A 20,764-nucleotide genomic window follows, 5' to 3' on the forward strand; every position below is an offset into this window, starting at 1 on the left:
GTGGTTGAGTGTAAATATAGTTAGGTAGTAGTCTGACCTCTAGTGGTTGAGTGTAAATATAGTTAGGTAGTAGTCTGACCTCTAGTGGTTTGATTGGGGAACTCTTATCCAATGGAAACACACCTCTACTATCAACTATGTTCAACCATCAAAATGTATCATCCATTAGAGATGTCTTTGTGAATTGTTCAACACAGACACAATATTAAAACAATGAGAATCTTTCCCTCACTCACTCTGTTCTTTGGCTATGCCTAATTGTTGAGTATGACTTTATGATGGTGCACATTCTCTATATTTCGACATCTTGGTTGCGTCTCAAATGGCATCCTCTTCCCGCTACAGTGCACAGTACCCATAGTGCTCTGGTCAAAATGAGTGCACTGTATAGGCAATAGGGTGCCATTTAGGACGCAGTCAATATCTTTTTACTGTTTTATATTGTATGACATCACATTTGATGCGTTTTCTAGATATGTACCAATATGTTCTAATAAACCTGAACCTAATCCTAAACTTAAACCTTGCAGGAGAACTGCATTCTGAGGGTGAGGCTCCTCCCACCAGGCAGCGTGGGCGGAGCTCAGGGAAGAACAAATCCACCAATGGGCTGGGGAAGAAGTAATGCTAGCCCTGCCACCCAGGGTGGAGTCCCGCCCTCTTCTCCTGTCAGAACCCCGGATCACAGAGGAAGAGGTGCATGTTGGGAGAGATGGAAGAGAAAGAAAGGATAGACAACACTTTCCCTGTGCATTTTAACGTACGGAGAAGCACCCATCCATAAGAGGGGAGAGTGGGCCCAGGTTAGAGGCATGGTCAGTGGACAGGATAGACAGACACCATGTCCATGCAGGGTTGTAGAGGAAGGAGAGAGGGGATGTGTGGCCTATAGATCAGAGAACCACACAGATTTCTACTGGTGGTTGACACGGTCAGAGCTCCTACCTACCCTACTGCTGATCAGTTTGTGTGTGTGTCTGCATAAGCATGTGTGTGTGATGGCAATATTGCTTCTCCTCAGTCAGAGCAGAAGAATGCATGTTCCATTGTACAGGAGTTGGTAAACTACTGTGATTGGAGAACTACATTTATCCTATACCATATATCTTTCATGTGCTTCAGCCCATTGAATTAGGAATTAGAATACTAGAATGGATATGAACCTTCTTATGATGGTATACAGGCTGTCAGACATTTTGGTCAGGGAGTTGGTCCACCATGGTTAGCCAGTGCTGTGATAAGATATTGTGTAAAATAATGAATTGGAAGAATTTGTCTGCAGTGTATGTTTGTTAGCTAGCTCACCGGACAGCTTGTAGAGGAATGATTCAATTCATTTGTCAAGTTAACTGTCAATATGCCAACATTCCATTCAAACAATCCATACGCTGGCTGGTTGGACTTCAGCTAGTTGTAAATGCAACAAGTTGGCTATTGATATTGTATCATAGTGGCACTCAGTTTTCCAAGAAAACAACAACCATTTTGACATCTATGGTCTGTTTACATATATTATAGAGGCTATATCAAAATGTGTATAAAATCTGTATAAACTGTTTATAATTATGAATTTTAGATTGACGATTACATTAGACATTTCTGATATCACATGCCTTTTATTTTCCTGTAGAAGTCAAATCAGGATTATGCCTCTACTGCCATTCATTCCAGTTAGACTGGTTTGGATTTCTCCCTGACCAATATGGCTTCCATTATTCACCCTATTCTGGAAATGTGAGGGTTTATGACATAGCCCCCCCCCCCCCCCCCAATCAGACTACTGTATGTAAATGGTACCCTATTCTTTATGTAGTGCACTAAGATTGACCAGACCCCAGTCCAATGTACTGCACTAAGAAGACAATAGGGTGCCATTTGGGAAGCAGACATTATATAGCTGTGTAATATCACAGAAGTTGGACTCGTGTGTTGACTACTGTAGGGGAAGGCTGTTGTTATTCTCTGCTCCATCAGGCCAATTCTTCATCAGTTTTCATATTTGTAAGTGTTCACCATTTTTGGTTTGTTTTTATGACTTGAACAAAGAGAGGAATGTGAACAGAGGCCATATGTATCAACCATCTGAGTAGGAGTGCTGATCTAGGATCAGGTCACCCCTGTCAATGTAACCGTACTCATTATGCTCTAAAATACTCAAACTGATCCTAGATCAGCACTCTACTGTCGGAGTAGAGATGCTTGGTACATATGGCACCAGGATTTTAATGTAAAGCTGCTTTGGCATGGAAGGACGGACGTTTTAGAATTGTTTTGTGTTTGACCTCCTGGGTCAAAACATTGGCTTTGTGCTCCACCAGCTCCGTACGAGCCATTGACTTCCGTTGTTTTGGAGATGCCGTACATTTACTGTAATGTTTTGTGAAATCATCGTCATGACCTTTGTGTGATTATTATGTGACGTCCAAAATGGCACCCTATTGCCCTGTATAGTGCACTACCTTTGACCAGAGTCCTATGGGCCCTGGTTGAAAAGTAGTGCACTATAAAGGGATTTTGATGCCATTTAGGATGCAGCCTTCCTCACCCTTCACATCCGGGCTGCTGTCTTTTTACAGTAAATGACGAGGCCAGTCGGTCATAGTTGGAGCTTGGTCTGTCTGTGCAGGCAGGTAGCTTTGTTTTACTACGATGTGGACGCTCTCGTTCTCACCTTCATGGCATTTAGCATGGCTAAGTGTGGAAATGGATCCGAGTTTCTGAGGGACTGGGGGATGCTACAGATTTACTACAGTAGTAGTGAAAACAAATGCTCTGGGTCACTGTCACACCACATCAGTAAGCCAGTATTCACACCATGTCTTTTTTCAGTGTTGCTGTAAACGTTTTTAATTCAACGCCTTTGTGCCTGTATGTATGTAGTTTTGTTCTTTTTACACTTCACACTTTTTTGCAGTTTGTATTCAGCCTACTACATTTCTCCTTGAGGTCTTATTCCAGTGTTCTATTGATGATTATAAACTGGGTGGTTAGAGCCCTGAATTCTGATTGGCTGACAGCCGTGCTATATCAGACCGTATACCACAGGCATAATTACGTTGGTAACTAGTTTATAATAGCTATAAGGCACCTCGGGGCTTTGTGGTATATGGCCCCTAGACCACGGCTAAGCGCCGTGTTGCGTCGTGCCTAAGAACAGCCCTTAGCCGTGGTATATTGGCCATATACCACACCCCCTCGTGCCTTATTGCTTAAGTAAAGGTTTGTCAGTCACTGGGTCTGGTCAATACTCTTGGAATGCATCCATCCTTCCGCCATAGCTCCCTTGGAGTAAACGCTGTTCTGACATAACTGTCTTTTTAAGCTACTTTTTTGCATACAAGATTGCATATAATTACTGAGAAATGTGGTTTGACGAATGGAGTTTAGCGATGGCACTCTGAGCTCTTATCACCCGTCCAGTTGTCAGATAAGTGAATATTTCGAGGGAGGATAAAAGGGTGCATTTTAGAAGTATTCAACCATAGCCATCATCTCAACAGAAATATTTCTCTCATGTGAATCTCCGCCCCTGACACTCACCCCCAGGTAGCATGGACCAGACTCCCTGTCTGTATACAATACGGCACGTTGTTTCTGGAAGGAAGAGGACAGTTTGCCAAAACAATCCCTCTCAAAAAGTAGACTTGTGTTTTGTTTGTTTTTTCACTCTGAATTAATAAAACTTTATTAAAAATGTTTTGTATTTCCTCTTGAATTGTCTTGTAGACTATATGTGTATGTCTCATTAGAAATACCTTGTGCTGTGTTAATGAGGTTAAAACCTATAGCCTTTGTTATGTGTTCTTATCCATTCTCTGTAACTCCCCTTGTGATTCAGGGTACATAGTTGAAAAGGTTGATAGGGCTGAATGATTGTAATGTATAGTGGAATGCTTCCTGGTTCCAGCACACATGGTGATTCCAAAATATTGAGCTATTTACACAAGAATTATACAACACATTTGGGACCCTACTTTGGGTTCCTCCAAACACCAAAGCTGTATTTTTGTTATCCAGGGTCCAGTATCTGCATACAGGCCTAATCACTAAGTATAAAGCACTACAGTTAACAGCTTGTCCAACTGCAGGTATTTATTTGAACTTGCTTGCCACTGTCCAATTAGGCCCTTGGGTCGACCAAACCGTAGTCTCGTGGCGATGAAGTAGCTTGGCCAGCACTCAAGTGAGATTGGTTTTTGGGTTGCTGAGATTAGTCCAGTAGAAGAGGTGTAATCACCTGGATTGACCTCTGGAGGGGGGTCTGCTCTCTAGCAGGAGAGGGAAGTGGGCCTGCTCTGGAGCCTGGCGCTGTCCTTCCTCACCACTCAACCAACCTGTCCCAAACGGCACCCTAGTCCCTATACAGTGCACCACTTTTGACCAGGGCCCATTGGGTGCCGGTCAGAGGTAGTGCACTATATAGGGAGTAGGGTGCCAGTTGAGAAGCAGCCAGAGGGATCCGATTTCACTCGTTCGGCACACCAGGGAACAGACAGACAGAAATAGCCTCCATGTACTGATTTATAAAGAGATACATTTCAACAAACTATTAATTGATGCTGCTGCCAAGTCAGGAAGAAGTTAAAGCGATGACTTTGACGATAGACTAGAAATGACAGGATGATGGTTTTGAAGTCACACAGAGTAATGTGGAGTAACTAGCAGAGGGCCCTCTAAATCACTGAGTACTTGTGTCCATTCTGACAAACACAAGTCCTTTCAGAAGCTACCCATTACCATCCAGACTAGTGTTAAAGTTTTACTCCATGGCTCAGAGATTCCACAAGTCACTGAATTGTTCCTCAGACCTGTGTGACACCTCTTTCCACTAGAGGGCAGCAGAGGGCCTCAGAGTGAGCCTGCCCACTGCGTCACAAAGTCACATGACAGCCTAGGCTTACAGGAGGCCAGTGCTCTCAGACTTTCAAAATGTCACCGGTGTTGTGTTTTCCTCTCTCTGTCTCTTTCCTCCTCTCTCTTTCCCTCTCTGACTTTCAACATATTTCCTCCGTGTTTTCTCAAAAATACTTTCCAGCCGTAGCAGACTGCAGCAGAGCTGACACTGTGACTGCCGTTGGGTAAAGAGACTGCAGCAGAGCTGACACTGTGACTGCCGTTGGGTAAAGAGACTGCAGCAGAGCTGACACTGTGACTGCCGTTGGGTAAAGAGACTGCAGCAGAGCTGACACTGTGACTGCCGTTGGGTAAAGAGACTGCAGCAGAGCTGACACTGTGACTGCCATTGGGTAAAGAGACTGCAGCAGAGCGGACACTGTGACTGCCGTTGGGTAAAGAGACTGCAGCAGAGCTGACACTGTGACTGCCGTTCGATAAAGAGACTGCAGCAGAGCTGACACTGTGACTGCCGTTGGGTAAAGAGACTGCAGCAGAGCTGACACTGTGACTGCCGTTGGATAAAGAGACTGCAGCAGAGCTGACACTGTGACTGCCGTTGGGTAAAGAGACTGCAGCAGAGCTGACACTGTGACTGCCGTTCGATAAAGAGACTGCAGCAGAGCTGACACTGTGACTGCCGTTGGGTAAAGAGACTGCAGCAGAGCTGACACTGTGACTGCCGTTGGGTAAAGAGACTGCAGCAGAGCTGACACTGTGACTGCCGTTGGGTAAAGAGACTGCAGCAGAGCTGACACTGTGACTGCCGTTGGGTAAAGAGACTGCAGCAGAGCTGACACTGTGACTGCCGTTGGGTAAAGAGACTGCAGCAGACCTGACACTGTGACTGCCGTTGGATAAAGAGACTGCAGCAGAGCTGACACTGTGACTGCCGTTGGGTAAAAGACTGCAGCAGAGCTGACACTGTGACTGCCGTTGGGTAAAGAGACTGCAGCAGAGCTGACACTGTGACTGCCGTTGGGTAAAGAGACTGCAGCAGAGCTGACACTGTGACTGCCGTTGGGTAAAGAGACTGCAGCAGAGCTGACACTGTGACTGCCGTTGGGTAAAGTAAAAGAGAGGATATCTACACTATTATGGCTGATGTTCCTGTTCCTCCTTCCTCACTGAGAACAGAGGGGATCCTCCTGAGAGAGATCCACGTCAACCTGCTGGAGTGTAAAGTCTGCTTCGAGAAGTATAACCCACGGCAGAAGGAACGCCGGCCTCAGAACCTGTCCTGCGGCCATGTACTCTGTCTGGAATGTGTCCGGGCGCTCTCCCACCCCGTCCTCAAGAAGCTTGAGTGCCCTTTCTGCCGGCAGCTGTGTGACGTTGACAGCACTTCCCACTGCCAGGCGCTGACAGACCTCCAGGATCTTCTGCTCTCCCGCTCCCCCAGGTCACCTGTCCCTCATCGGGTCAGAGGAGGCAGCGGCTGGGTCGGAGGTCTGGGCTCTGGAGCTCTGCGACTTCGCTCAGCCTTCGGGGGCTGGGGGTCCCTGATCAGCCCCACGGGGTGGCCGTGTTCGGGTCCTCTGGGACCATGGTGGTGGTGCACGATGGAGAAAGGAGGGTGGTGGTATTCGGGCCTCAGGGCAGGAGGCTGCACGGGTTCGGGCGGAGGGGTCGCGGCCACGGGGAGGTGTGTCACCCGGTGGATGTGGCGGTGACTCCCAGCGGGTATGTGGTTGTGACGGATGCCGGTGACAGTGCAGTGAAAGTGTTCACCACCAGGGGGAGTTTTGTTCTGGCGGTGTGGGACTCCTTCCAGACGCCCTGGGGGGTGGATGTGGACAGCTGTGGACATATCCTCGTCACTGACATCCAGGCCGGCACGCTCTCCCAGGTTGTGGTGGACTTTGCCCGTGGCGTGACTCTGATGAACCGAGCGGTCATAACCGACCTCCAGCGGCCCAAGGCAGTGGCCTGCTGTCGGGTGACCGGGAACATCGCCCTGGTGGAGACACTGGGGCTCACAACCACACAACCTCCAAATGGCCCCCGGCCTACCAGACTGACAATATTCAACAAAGACTTTAACATGCTCTCTCAGATAGACAGCTTTACTCTGAGCCTGGGGGCCTCAGTGTGGCCCTGCATGTCTGCCGTGGCCTTTGACAGGGCCGGGGATGTGATGGTGATAGACTCCCAGCGTGGATTGATTTGGAGTTTGGGAAAGCTCCAGAACGGCCCGGTCCTAACCCCCCTGGTCAGTGAAGACTTGGTTCGCCCGGTGGGGCTGGTCGCCACAGCACAGAACACGCTGATTGTTTTAGACAGTGGAGACCATGCAGTGAAGATGTATTCAGTTCACTCGGATGCTATTCTAGTCCGAAAATGATGTAGGAAGAGTTAGCTGTCTGGCTGACTTGTATTGTGAAAAAATACTGGTGACTGGTGATTCCACCTGTTGTGATGTAACACAATAAAATCCAGATAAAAATTAGACAAATGTTTTAAGAGGATTTTTTTGAGTGTGAACAGCACTGGTAATAACAGGTGAATAATTACATGATAATGACGTGGATAATGACATGGTAATGACAGGTGGATAACAACATGGCAATGACAGGTGGATAATAACATGGTAATGACAGGTGGATAATGACATGGTCATGACAGGTGGATAACAACATGGCAATGACAGGTGGATAACAACATGGTAATGACATGTGGATAATGACATGGTAATGACAGGTGGATAACAACATGGTCATGACAGGTGGATAATAACATGGTAATGACAGGTGGATAACAACATGGTAATGACATGTGGATAACAACATGGCAATGACAGGTGGATAATGACATGGTAATGACATGTGGATAATAACATGGTAATGACAGGTGGATAATAACATGGTAATGACAGGTGGATAACAACATGGTCATGACAGGTGGATAATTACTTCTGAGATTTGCAAATAAACTAGGCCTACTAATTGTAAACTGTACTGTGATTACACTGACTGCACCTATGTCATTACATATTTTAGGAACATTTAAGGAACATTGCTCATCTCTGGTTATGTTTTCATTGACAGCTTGGTGCTAATTAGACAATACATTTAATTGCATTAATCTTTATTTATCCATGAAGTCCCATTGAGGTCAGAATATCTATTTTACAAGGGAGACCTTGTAAGGTAAATTTATTTCATTTATTTTTAATGAAGTCTATTTGTTTGAACGCTTTTGGAGATATTTAGATTCCAACTAATGTCTGAGTCTTTAAAGGAAATTAAGTTCATGTATATATCATTTGATATACAGAAGAATATACATAACTGTCTTATGATTTATATTATCTTGTTTGATATTGTAAATGTAATTGTTGTTTTGGAGGTCATTTGCACATTTTCTGTTTCATTCACTACGAACCAAACTGATCCAAACGGAACGCAACCTGAATTTGTCCAATTGAAACTCTCGTTTTCATTGTAAAACTTTTTCCGTTTGGAGTAAACGGTTTCCTTTGCAAAACGTTTTGGACTAATGATTATAGTCCTGGTGTATCGACTAAGTAGGCTAAGCTATCCGATCCAGTCCCAGACAGAAAGCATATTTGATGGGCATCAGTAAAAGTTTAGTCACTTCAGGCCACTGATGAGGAGGGCTACTATCTCCTCCTCTTCTTCTTCCTCTTACATATTTTACACAGTCTGCATTTCACATTTCACAATATCTTGGAACTCCATAAACGCGTGCATTGATACTGTTTCCGACTTTTCCCGATCACCCATGCTGGGTTTCCCAATATTGGCCAGTTCGGTTCGGGTTATGAGAAATCCTTTTTGTTGTTGCATAGCCTTAAGGCACCGCAGGATTTCCAGCAGCCAGAGAGAACTGCTCCCACTTGAAGATGGCGGTTGTGATGCTGTCTGGGACTGGAGCACAGTGCTGGATCTGCATAGGACGCTAACTTGATGGATATAAAGACAATGTTCACTTTTTATTTTCTCAGTCTTCTGGACTGGACTCTTCTGGGATTGTGTTATTAGGGCATACGCACACTTTCAACACCGGCTGAAAGTGGACTGAAAGTGGTGTTTTCGGGGCCGGGGACAGCTAGACGGCTAGCCATAGCCTGCGCATAGCTTGCTAGCTAACACATTGATGGTAGTCCAGGGTGGGAGGACAGTGGATGAAAATGTCGGATACCAAGGTAAAAGTTGCAGTCAGAGTCCGACCCATGAACCGGAGAGGTAAGTTAACATAACTGAAAAATAACCAGAATTCAGCGAACGTTCCAGTTGTATTTAATACGTGCTAACTAGTTTTTGTTTTTAGTCCCCCTTCTTTAGCCTTTTATCCCAAATAGATGTTTTGCTGCAGATAGAAAGTTAGCAACCAGGTCCTCTAGCCCAATGACAGGCTGCTTATATGTGGCTAGTGTACCGTTAGCTAGCTACCGCTAATCTTAAATAAGGCAAATAAATCCAACTGGCCAAGTGTCAGTCAGATGGAGTTTAAGTAGATACATCATTAGGCTAACTAGCTAGCTACTTTGATTAGAAATGTATGGAAACTTTCTCAACAAGACAGACACCTTTGCTCTGAACTCTGCAGAAACGGAACTGCATACGAAATGTGTGGTGGATATGGAGGATAACCAAACTGTGCTGCATCCACCGCCTTCAAACAATAAAGGAGAAAACAGCAGGTAAAAACACATTTACAGTTATTCAACATTGTCATCTGTCATTATTATATATTGTTTGTGCCTGTGGCCCATTTGAAGAACGTCTTCTTTTATTTTGGTGTGACATTATTATTTAGGGAGCGTCTCAAGCCCTGTCCCGCGAGGCACCAACTTTTCCCAGTTAACTTGATGGATATAAAGACAATGTTCACTTTTTATTTTCTCAGTCTTCTGGAATGGACTCTTCTGGGATTGTGTTATTAGGACATACGCACACTTTCAACACCGGCTGAAACTGGACTGAAAGTAGACTTTTGTTGAGTTTTCCCGGGAAGTTTTTCAAGCTTTAAAACAGTAAAAAATAAGTTAATCGTCACTGTGTAATTTCAAATAAAATATGTTTTTCTCCCCGGGATGAAACGCTCACTTGTTCTTTCACCTCGCGGCGCGGCAGGGTTAGTACTATACGGGATCCATGGGACGTCCCTATCCTAACCCAGGTTAAACTCGGTCCTCGGGACCCCAAGGGCTGCACGTTTTGGTCTTTTGCCCAACCACTACACAGCCGTTTCAAATAATCAACTAATCAAGTGTTGATCATTTGAATTTGTTGTGTAGTGTTAGGGCAAATACTAAAACGTGCACCCCTTGGGGTCCCGAGGACCGAGTTTGGGAAACGCTGCCTAACATAACCCTTACCTTAACGCTAAACATACCCCTTACCTAACCCTTACCTTAACGCTAAACATACCCCTTACCTAACCCTTACCTTAACGCTAAACATACCCCTTACCTAACCCTTACCTTAACGCTAAACATACCCCTTACCTAACCCATACCTTAACGCTAAACATACCCCTTACCTAACCCTTACCTTAACGCTAAACATACCCCTTACCTAACCCTTACCTTAACGCTAAACATACCCCTTACCTAACCCTTACCTTAACCCTAAACATACCCCTTACCTTAACCCTAAACATACCCCTTACCTAACCCTTACCTTAACGCTAAACATACCCCTTACCTAACCCATACCTTAACGCTAAACATACCCCTTACCTAACCCATACCTTAACGTTAAACATACCCCTTACCTAACCCATACCTTAATGCTAAACATACCCCTTACCTAACCCATACCTTAACGCTAAACATACCCCTTACCTAACCCTTACCTTAACCCTAAACATACCCCTTACCTAACCCTTACCTTAACGCTAAACATACCCCTTACCTAACCCTTACCTTAACCCTAAACATACCCCTTACCTAACCCATACCTTAATGCTAAACATACCCCTTACCTAACCCATACCTTAACGCTAAACATACCCCTTACCTAACCCTTACCTTAACCCTAAACATACCCCTTACCTAACCCATACCTTAACCCTAAACATACCCCTTACCTAACCCTTACCTTAACCCTAAACATACCCCTTACCTAACCCTAAACATACCCCTTACCTAACCCTAAACATACCCCTTACCTAACCCTTACCTTAACGCTAAACATACCCCTTACCTAACCCTTACCTTAACGCTAAACATACCCCTTACCTAACCCATACCTTAACGTTAAACATACCCCTTACCTAACCCATACCTTAACGTTAAACATACCCCTTACCTAACCCTTACCTTAACCCTAAACATACCCCTTACCTAACCCTTACCTAACCCTAAACATACCCCTTACCTAACCCTTACCTTAACCCTAAACATACCCCTTACCTAACCCTTACCTTAACGCTAAACGTACCCCTTACCTAACCCTTACCTTAACGCTAAACGTACCCCTTACCTAACGCTTACCTTAACGCTAAACGTACCCCTTACCTAACCCATACCTTAACGCTAAACGTACCCCTTACCTAACCCATACCTTAACGCTAAACGTACCCCTTACCTAACCCTTACCTTAACCCTAAACATACCCCTTACCTAACCCTTACCTTAACGCTAAACATACCCCTTACCTAACCCTTACCTTAACCCTAAACATACCCCTTACCTTAACCCTAAACATACCCCTTACCTAACCCTTACCTTAACGCTAAACATACCCCTTACCTAACCCATACCTTAACGCTAAACATACCCCTTACCTAACCCTTACCTAACCCTAAACATACCCCTTACCTAACCCTTACCTTAACTCTAAACATACCCCTTACCTAACCCTTACCTTAACGCTAAACATACCCCTTACCTAACCCTTACCTTAACCCTAAACATACCCCTTACCTAACCCTTACCTAACCCTAAACATACCCCTTACCTAACCCTTACCTTAACCCTAAACATACCCCTTACCTAACCCTTACCTTAACGCTAAACGTACCCCTTACCTAACCCTTACCTTAACGCTAAACGTACCCCTTACCTAACCCTTACCTTAACGCTAAACGTACCCTTACCTAACCCATACCTTAACGCTAAACGTGCCCTTACCTAACCCATACCTTAACGCTAAACATACCCCTTACCTAACCCTTACCTTAACCCTAAACATACCCCTTACCTAACCCTTACCTTAACGCTAAACATACCCCTTACCTAACCCTTACCTTAACCCTAAACATACCCCTTACCTTAACCCTAAACATACCCCTTACCTAACCCTTACCTTAACGCTAAACATACCCCTTACCTAACCCATACCTTAACGCTAAACATACCCCTTACCTAACCCTTACCTAACCCTAAACATACCCCTTACCTAACCCTTACCTTAACTCTAAACATACCCCTTACCTAACCCTTACCTTAACGCTAAACATACCCCTTACCTAACCCTTACCTTAACCCTAAACATACCCCTTACCTAACCCTTACCTTAACCCTAAACATACCCCTTACCTAACCCTTACCTTAACGCTAAACATACCCCTTACCTAACCCTTACCTTAACCGTTTCACATTTCAACTTCAATATGGTGACCTCAGAGTTGGGACATCTCAAGCACCCCGTTTAGACTTGCTCTCGACACTGTCTCTTTAAGAAAGTTTCCTGCAGCGTTGCCCCGCTATAACGCCCTAATAACATCCGATGGACCCGAAGCCTGCTGTTGTAGCTACGCTGTAGCTGATTGAAGTATTTATATTCTGTTGTGATCTCCTAAAAATCAAGCAAGTGAACTAAGATCATTCTGTGTTAGATTGTCCAGATGTTTTAATGTCCTGTGGAAGCCCCTGCTTCTTTCTTTGAGAATGACGGGGACCTGATCACAACCTTTTCCTCAACAAAGTAATCAACAGCGAACCAACTGCTGGCACTGTGACAAAATTCCAACGCAACAGCCTGTATAAATAGATGCAGCAACTAGAGGCCATCGCTGGCTGAATTACAGCCCTACCTGTTTACTGGACTTGCTGTTTTCCTCATCATCATTTTTTATGATTGTTATGTAAATCATCTATTGAATAATTGTCTACGGGACCTGGAAACATAAATTACGCTAATTAAGCCAATTTCAATATACTAATATATCATATTGTGTCCAACAAAACCGAATTTGTGGTCTCAGTCAGAACCCAAAGCATAATAACTACTCATTCTAGAGCTAAACAATTCCATACCAGCTGACCACCCTTGGCATGACTCTCTCTTCACCATTACTTTTCATGTGAGTTTCACATTTGGTGTTAAAGGGGCTGTGGCTTAGGGATGGACAACTAGTTTAACATGCCATAGTAATTATCCTCCACTTGCTATTGGCTGAGAGGGAGGAAGCATCTTGAATTTTATGCTACGTAAATATTCAAGTTGGCAGCTAACCTTGATTATTTTTTTGAAGGAGTGGTAGTCCCACGCTTTTTGTATTTTTGATGTGTATTGAACAGGAGAGAGAGGTAGAGAGGAAAGGACGGCAGAGAGAGTGTTAAAGCAGTGTGTCAGATACAAACCCATAGTCATAGCTCTACATGGGATCCCGAGGCAGTGGCTAACACCGCTCTACCACCCCAAGCCACTAACCTGGATTATTTCCCCAACGTGTAATCTCAGTAGGCCAGCCTAATGCATACATAGTGTCTATTGGAGTTATATTACGACAGCGTGGTTAAAACAGTGATCATCTGACAGTACATGGAGTGAGAAGGACCATGACTAAAGGAAATCCCTCACACCATATCAACACACTGGCCTATTGTACAGTAGCTAGTATCAACAGTAGCACACAGAGTATCATCCTTCTCCTCAGTAAGACTACTGCCTCCTACCCAGAGGCACATGCTGCTCACAGACAGAAGCTTCATTTCCTAGTTATATGAGGTCAGACAAATACAGAACAACACAGGCCCTATAGTCAAAACTAGTACACTATAGCACTGCACTGCACCAGCCAGGTAAACTAGTACACTATAGGACCGCGCTGCACCAGTCAGGTAAACTAGTACACTATAGGACCGCGCTGCACCAGTCAGGTAAACTAGTACACTATATCACTGCACTGCACCAGCCAGGTAAACTAGTACACTATAGCACTGCACTGCACCAGCCAGGTAAACTAGTACACTATAGGACCGCGCTGCACCAGTCAGGTAAACTAGTACACTATATCACTGCACTGCACCAGCCAGGTAAACTAGTACACTATAGCACTGCACTGCACCAGCCAGGTAAACTAGTACACTATAGCACCGAGCTGCACCAGCCAGGTAAACTAGTACACTATAGCACTGCGCTGCACCAGCCAGGTAAACTAGTACACTATAGCACTTCGCTGCACCAGCCAGGTAAACTAGTACACTATAGCACCGAGCTGCACCAGCCAGGTAAACTAGTACACTATAGCACCGTGCTGCACCAGCCAGGTAAACTAGTACACTATAGCACTGCGCTGCACCAGCCAGGTAAACTAGTACACTATAGCACCGTGCTGCACCAGCCAGGTAAACTAGTACACTATAGCACTGTGCTGCACCAGCCAGGTAAACTAGTACACTATAGCACTGCGCTGCACCAGCCAGGTAAACTAGTACACTATAGCACCGAGCTGCACCAGCCAGGTAAACTAGTACACTATAGCACCGTGCTGCACCAGCCAGGTAAACTAGTACACTATAGCACTGCGCTGCACCAGCCAGGTAAACTAGTACACTATAGCACCGTGCTGCACCAGCCAGGTAAACTAGTACACTATATCACTGCACTGCACCAGCCAGGTAAACTAGTACACTATAGCACCGTGCTGCACCAGCCAGGTAAACTAGTACACTATAGCACCGAGCTGCACCAGCCAGGTAAACTAGTACACTATAGCACCGTGCTGCACCAGCCAGGTAAACTAGTACACTATAGCACCGTGCTGCACCAGCCAGGTAAACTAGTACACTATAGCACTGCGCTGCACCAGCCAGGTAAACTAGTACACTATAGCACCGAGCTGCACCAGCCAGGTAAACTAGTACACTATAGGACCGCGCTGCACCAGCCAGGTAAACTAGTACACTATAGCACTGCGCTGCACCAGCCAGGTAAACTAGTACACTATAGCACCGAGCTGCACCAGCCAGGTAAACTAGTACACTATAGCACCGAGCTGCACCAGCCAGGTAAACTAGTACACTATAGCACCGAGCTGCACCAGCCAGGTAAACTAGTACACTATAGCACCGAGCTGCACCAGCCAGGTAAACTAGTACACTATAGCACCGAGCTGCACCAGCCAGGTAAACTAGTACACTATAGCACCGTGCTGCACCAGCCAGGTAAACTAGTACACTATAGCACCGAGCTGCACCAGCCAGGTAAACTAGTAAACAGACAGGTAAGCATCCTCTCATGTTTCACCTGCTGGGAGTGAGTGTACAACCCAGACTGCACCCCAAATTGCACCCTATTCCCTATATGGTGCATTATATATGGAACAGGGTTCGATTTGGGATGCTCCCTGGGTCTCTCTGTCTCTCTATGAAGCTTTATCAACAGTCGGTCAGGAAACAGGAGAACGAGGGGAAGTGGATCAGCAGAAAGTAAGAACCTCTGTTTTTAAAGGCCCGGTGTGGCCGGTGTCTGAGGTGCCAAAGATGAGAGCTTAAGCCTATTTTTTTATTTTTATTTTTAGTAGATGCACTTCCACGTTCCACCACAACGTGACTTTCTAAAGGGAAACCATATAATATGGCCTAGACAGACATAAACAGCCATCCGTCTAAACACACATCAGACTGGAGTGAAATATGCATCTGACTCTCACGTTTTTCTCCCAATGTTTTGTTCCTTAGTTATGGTGAGGGATATAATCAACCAAACAACCTATCTATCTATCTATCTATCATACTGTATCTAACCTATCTATCATACTGTATCTAACCTATCTAACATACTGTATCTAACCTATCTATCATACTGTATCTAACCTATCTATCATACTGTATCTAACCTATCTATCATACTGTATCTAACCTATCTATCATACTGTATCTAACCTATCATACTGTATCTAACCTATCTATCATACTGTATCTAACCTATCTATCATACTGTATCTAACCTATCTATCATACTGTATCTACCCTATCTGACATACTGTATCTAACCTATCTATCATACTGTATCTAACCTATCATACTGTATCTAACCTATCATACTGTATCTAACCTATCTATCATACTGTATCTAACCTATCTATCATACTGTATCTAACCTATCTATCATACTTGTATCTAACCTATCTATCATACTGTATCTAACCTATCTATCATACTGTATCTAACCTATCTATCATACTGTATCTAACCTATCTATCATACTGTATCTAACCTATCTATCATACTGTATCTAACCTATCTATCATACTGTATCTAACCTATCTATCATACTGTATCTAACCTATCATACTGTATCTAACCTATCTATCATACTGTATCTAACCTATCTATCATACTGTATCTAACCTATCTATCATACTGTATCTAACCTATCTGACATACTGTATCTAACCTATCTATCATACTGTATCTAACCTATCTATCATACTGTATCTAACCTATCTATCATACTGTATCTAACCTATCTATCATACTGTATCTAACCTATCTATCATACTTGTATCTAACCTATCTATCATACTGTATCTAACCTATCTATCATACTGTATCTAACCTATCTATCATACTGTATCTAACCTATCTATCATACTGTATCTAACCTATCTAACATACTGTATCTAACCTATCTATCATACTGTATCTAACCTATCATACTGTATCTAACCTATCTATCATACTGTATCTAACCTATCTATCATACTGTATCTAACCTATCTATCATACTGTATCTAACCTATCTGACATACTGTATCTAACCTATCTATCATACTGTATCTAACCTATCTATCATACTGTATCTAACCTATCTATCATACTGTATCTAACCTATACATACTGTATCTAACCTATCTAACATACTGTATCTAACCTATCTATCATACTGTATCTAACCTATCTATCATACTGTATCTAACCTATCTATCATACTGTATCTAACCTATCTATCATACTGTATCTAACCTATCATACTGTATCTAACCTATCTATCATACTGTATCTAACCTATCTATCATACTGTATCTAACCTATCATACTGTATCTAACCTATCTATCATACTGTATCTAACCTATCTATCATACTGTATCTAACCTATCTATCATACTGTATCTAACCTATCATACTGTATCTAACCTATCTATCATACTGTATCTAACCTATCTATCATACTGTATCTAACCTATCACTACTGTATCTAACCTATCTATCATACTGTATCTAACCTATCTATCATACTGTATCTAACCTATCTATCATACTGTATCTAACCTATCATACTGTATCTAACCTATCTATCATACTGTATCTAACCTATCTATCTAACATACTGTATCTAACCTATCTATCATACTGTATCTAACCTATCTATCATACTGTATCTAACCTATCATACTGTATCTAACCTATCTATCATACTGTAATTAACCTATCTATCATACTGTATCTAACCCATCATACTGTATCTAACCTATCTATCATACTGTATCTAACCTATCTATCATACTGTATCTAACCTATCTATCATACTGTATCTAACCTATCTATCATACTGTATCTAACCTATCTATCATACTGTATCTAACCTATCTAACATACTGTATCTAACCTATCTATCATACTGTATCTAACCTATCTATCATACTGTATCTAACCTATCTATCATACTGTATCTAACCTATCTATCATACTGTATCTAACCTATCTATCATACTGTATCTAACCTATCTATCATACTGTATCTAACCTATCTATCATACTGTATCTAACCTATCTATCATACTGTATCTAACCTATCTATCATACTGTATCTAACCTATCTATCATACTGTATCTAACCTATCTATCATACTGTATCTAACCTATCTATCATACTGTATCTAACCTATCTATCATACTGTATCTAACCTATCTATCATACTGTATCTAACCTATCTATCATACTGTATCTAACCTATCTATCATACTGTATCTAACCTATCTAACATACTGTATCTAACCTATCTCATACTGTATCTAACCTATCTATCATACTGTATCTAACCTATCTATCATACTGTATCTAACCTATCTATCATACTGTATCTAACCTATCTATCATACTGTATCTAACCTATCTATCATACTGTATCTAACCTATCTATCATACTGTATCTAACCTATCTATCATACTGTATCTAACCTATCATACTGTATCTAACCTATCTATCATACTGTATCTAACCTATCTATCTAACATACTGTATCTAACCTATCTATCATACTGTATCTAACCTATCTATCATACTGTATCTAACCTATCATACTGTATATAACCTATCTATCATACTGTAATTAACCTATCTATCATACTGTATCTAACCTATCATACTGTATCTAACCTATCTATCATACTGTATCTAACCTATCTATCATACTGTATCTAACCTATCTATCATACTGTATCTAACCTATCTATCATACTGTATCTAACCTATCATCATACTGTTTCTAACCTATCTGACATACTGTATCTAACCTATCTATCATACTGTATCTAACCTATCTATCATACTGTATCTAACCTATCTATCATACTGTATCTAACCTATCTATCATACTGTATCTAACCTATCTATCATACTGTTTCTAACCTATCTGACATACTGTATCTAACCTATCTATCATACTGTATCTAACCTATCTATCATACTGTATCTAACCTATCTGACATACTGTATCTAACCTATCGTACTGTATCTAACATATCTATCATACTGTATCTAACCTATCTATCATACTGTATCTAACCTATCTGACATACTGTATCTAACCTATCATACTGTATCTAACCTATCTATCATACTGTATCTAACCTATCTATCATACTGTATCTAACCTATCTATCATACTGTATCTAACCTATCTATCATACTGTATCTAACCTATCCATCATACTGTATCTAACCTATCATCATACTGTTTCTAACCTATCTGACATACTGTATCTAACCTATCTATCATACTGTATCTAACCTATCTATCATACTGTATCTAACCTATCTATCATACTGTATCTAACCTATCTATCATACTGTATCTAACCTATCTATCATACTGTTTCTAACCTATCTGACATACTGTATCTAACCTATCTGACATACTGTATCTAACCTATCTATCATACTGTATCTAACCTATCTATCATACTGTATCTAACCTATCTATCATACTGTATCTAACCTATCATCATACTGTTTCTAACCTATCTGACATACTGTATCTAACCTATCTATCATACTGTATCTAACCTATCTATCATACTGTATCTAACCTATCTATCATACTGTATCTAACCTATCTATCATACTGTATCTAACCTATCTATCATACTGTTTCTAACCTATCTGACATACTGTATCTAACCTATCTATCATACTGTATCTAACCTATCTGACATACTGTATCTAACCTATCTATCATACTGTATCTAACCTATCTGACATACTGTATCTAACCTATCTATCATACTGTATCTAACCTATCTATCACACTGTTTCTAACCTATCTGACATACTGTATCTAACCTATCTATCATACTGTATCTAACCTATCTGACATACTGTATCTAACCTATCTATCATACTGTATCTAACCTATCTATCATACTGTATCTAACCTATCTATCATACTGTATCTAACCTATCTATCATACTGTATCTAACCTATCTATCATACTGTATCTAACCTATCTATCATACTGTTTCTAACCTATCTGACATACTGTATCTAACCTATCTATCATACTGTATCTAACCTATCTATCATACTGTATCTAACCTATCTATCATACTGTATCTAACCTATCTATCATACTGTATCTAACCTATCTGACATACTGTATCTAACCTATCTATCATACTGTTTCTAACCTATCCAACATACTGTATCTAAGCTATCTGACATACTGTATCTAACCTATCATACTGTATCTAACCTATCTATCATACTGTATCTAACCTATCTATCATACTGTATCTAACCTATCTATCATACTGTATCTAACCTATCTATCATACTGTATCTAACCTATCTATCATACTGTATCTAACCTATCTGACATACTGTATCTAACCTATCTATCATACTGTATCTAACCTATCTGACATACTGTATCTAACCTATCTATCATACTGTATCTAACCTATCTATCATACTGTTTCTAACCTATCTGACATACTGTATCTAACCTATCTATCATACTGTATCTAACCTATCTGACATACTGTATCTAACCTATCTATCATACTGTATCTAACCTATCTATCATACTGTATCTAACCTATCTATCATACTGTATCTAACCTATCTGACATACTGTATCTAACCTATCTATCATACTGTATCTAACCTATCTATCATACTGTATCTAACCTATCTATCATACTGTATCTAACCTATCTATCATACTGTATCTAACCTATCATACTGTATCTAACCTATCTATCATACTGTATCTAACCTATCCAACATACTGTTTCTAACCTATCTGACATACTGTATCTAACCTATCTATCATACTGTATCTAACCTATCTATCATACTGTATCTAACCTATCTATCATACTGTATCTAACCTATCATACTGTATCTAACCTATCTATCATACTGTATCTAACCTATCTATCATA

At 41.8% G+C, this 20,764-nt stretch overlaps 2 protein-coding genes and 1 pseudogene across 3 annotated transcripts in view; all 3 read left to right on the plus strand.

The window, feature by feature from the left end:
- LOC106590970 (phosphatidylserine synthase 1) overlaps positions 1 to 3,696 on the plus strand; it is a 30,224-nt gene extending 26,528 nt beyond the window's left edge. Inside the window, exon 11 of one of the 2 annotated variants that reach the window (XM_045697054.1) lies at positions 531 to 3,696. In XM_045697054.1, coding sequence (XP_045553010.1) covers positions 531 to 734 — 204 coding nt within the window. In that variant the 3' untranslated portion in view covers positions 735 to 3,696. The remainder of the gene's footprint in view (positions 1 to 530) is intronic. The other variant, XM_045697049.1, reaches the window with a different exon arrangement.
- Positions 3,697 to 4,923: 1,227 nt separating this feature from the next.
- On the plus strand, positions 4,924 to 7,906 carry LOC106596027 (E3 ubiquitin-protein ligase NHLRC1-like). Its single transcript, XM_014187349.2, is given in 2 exon segments — positions 4,924 to 6,411; positions 6,414 to 7,906. Coding segments are annotated over 2 exon segments (1,245 nt in total). The 5' UTR covers positions 4,924 to 5,990; the 3' UTR covers positions 7,238 to 7,906.
- Positions 7,907 to 8,464: 558 nt separating this feature from the next.
- Positions 8,465 to 20,764, plus strand: part of LOC106597987 (kinesin-like protein KIF13A) — a 266,725-nt pseudogene continuing 254,425 nt past the window's right edge.

This window comes from Salmo salar, chromosome ssa02 (genome assembly GCF_905237065.1).
Source record: "Salmo salar chromosome ssa02, Ssal_v3.1, whole genome shotgun sequence".
Classification (NCBI taxonomy): domain Eukaryota; kingdom Metazoa; phylum Chordata; class Actinopteri; order Salmoniformes; family Salmonidae; genus Salmo; species Salmo salar.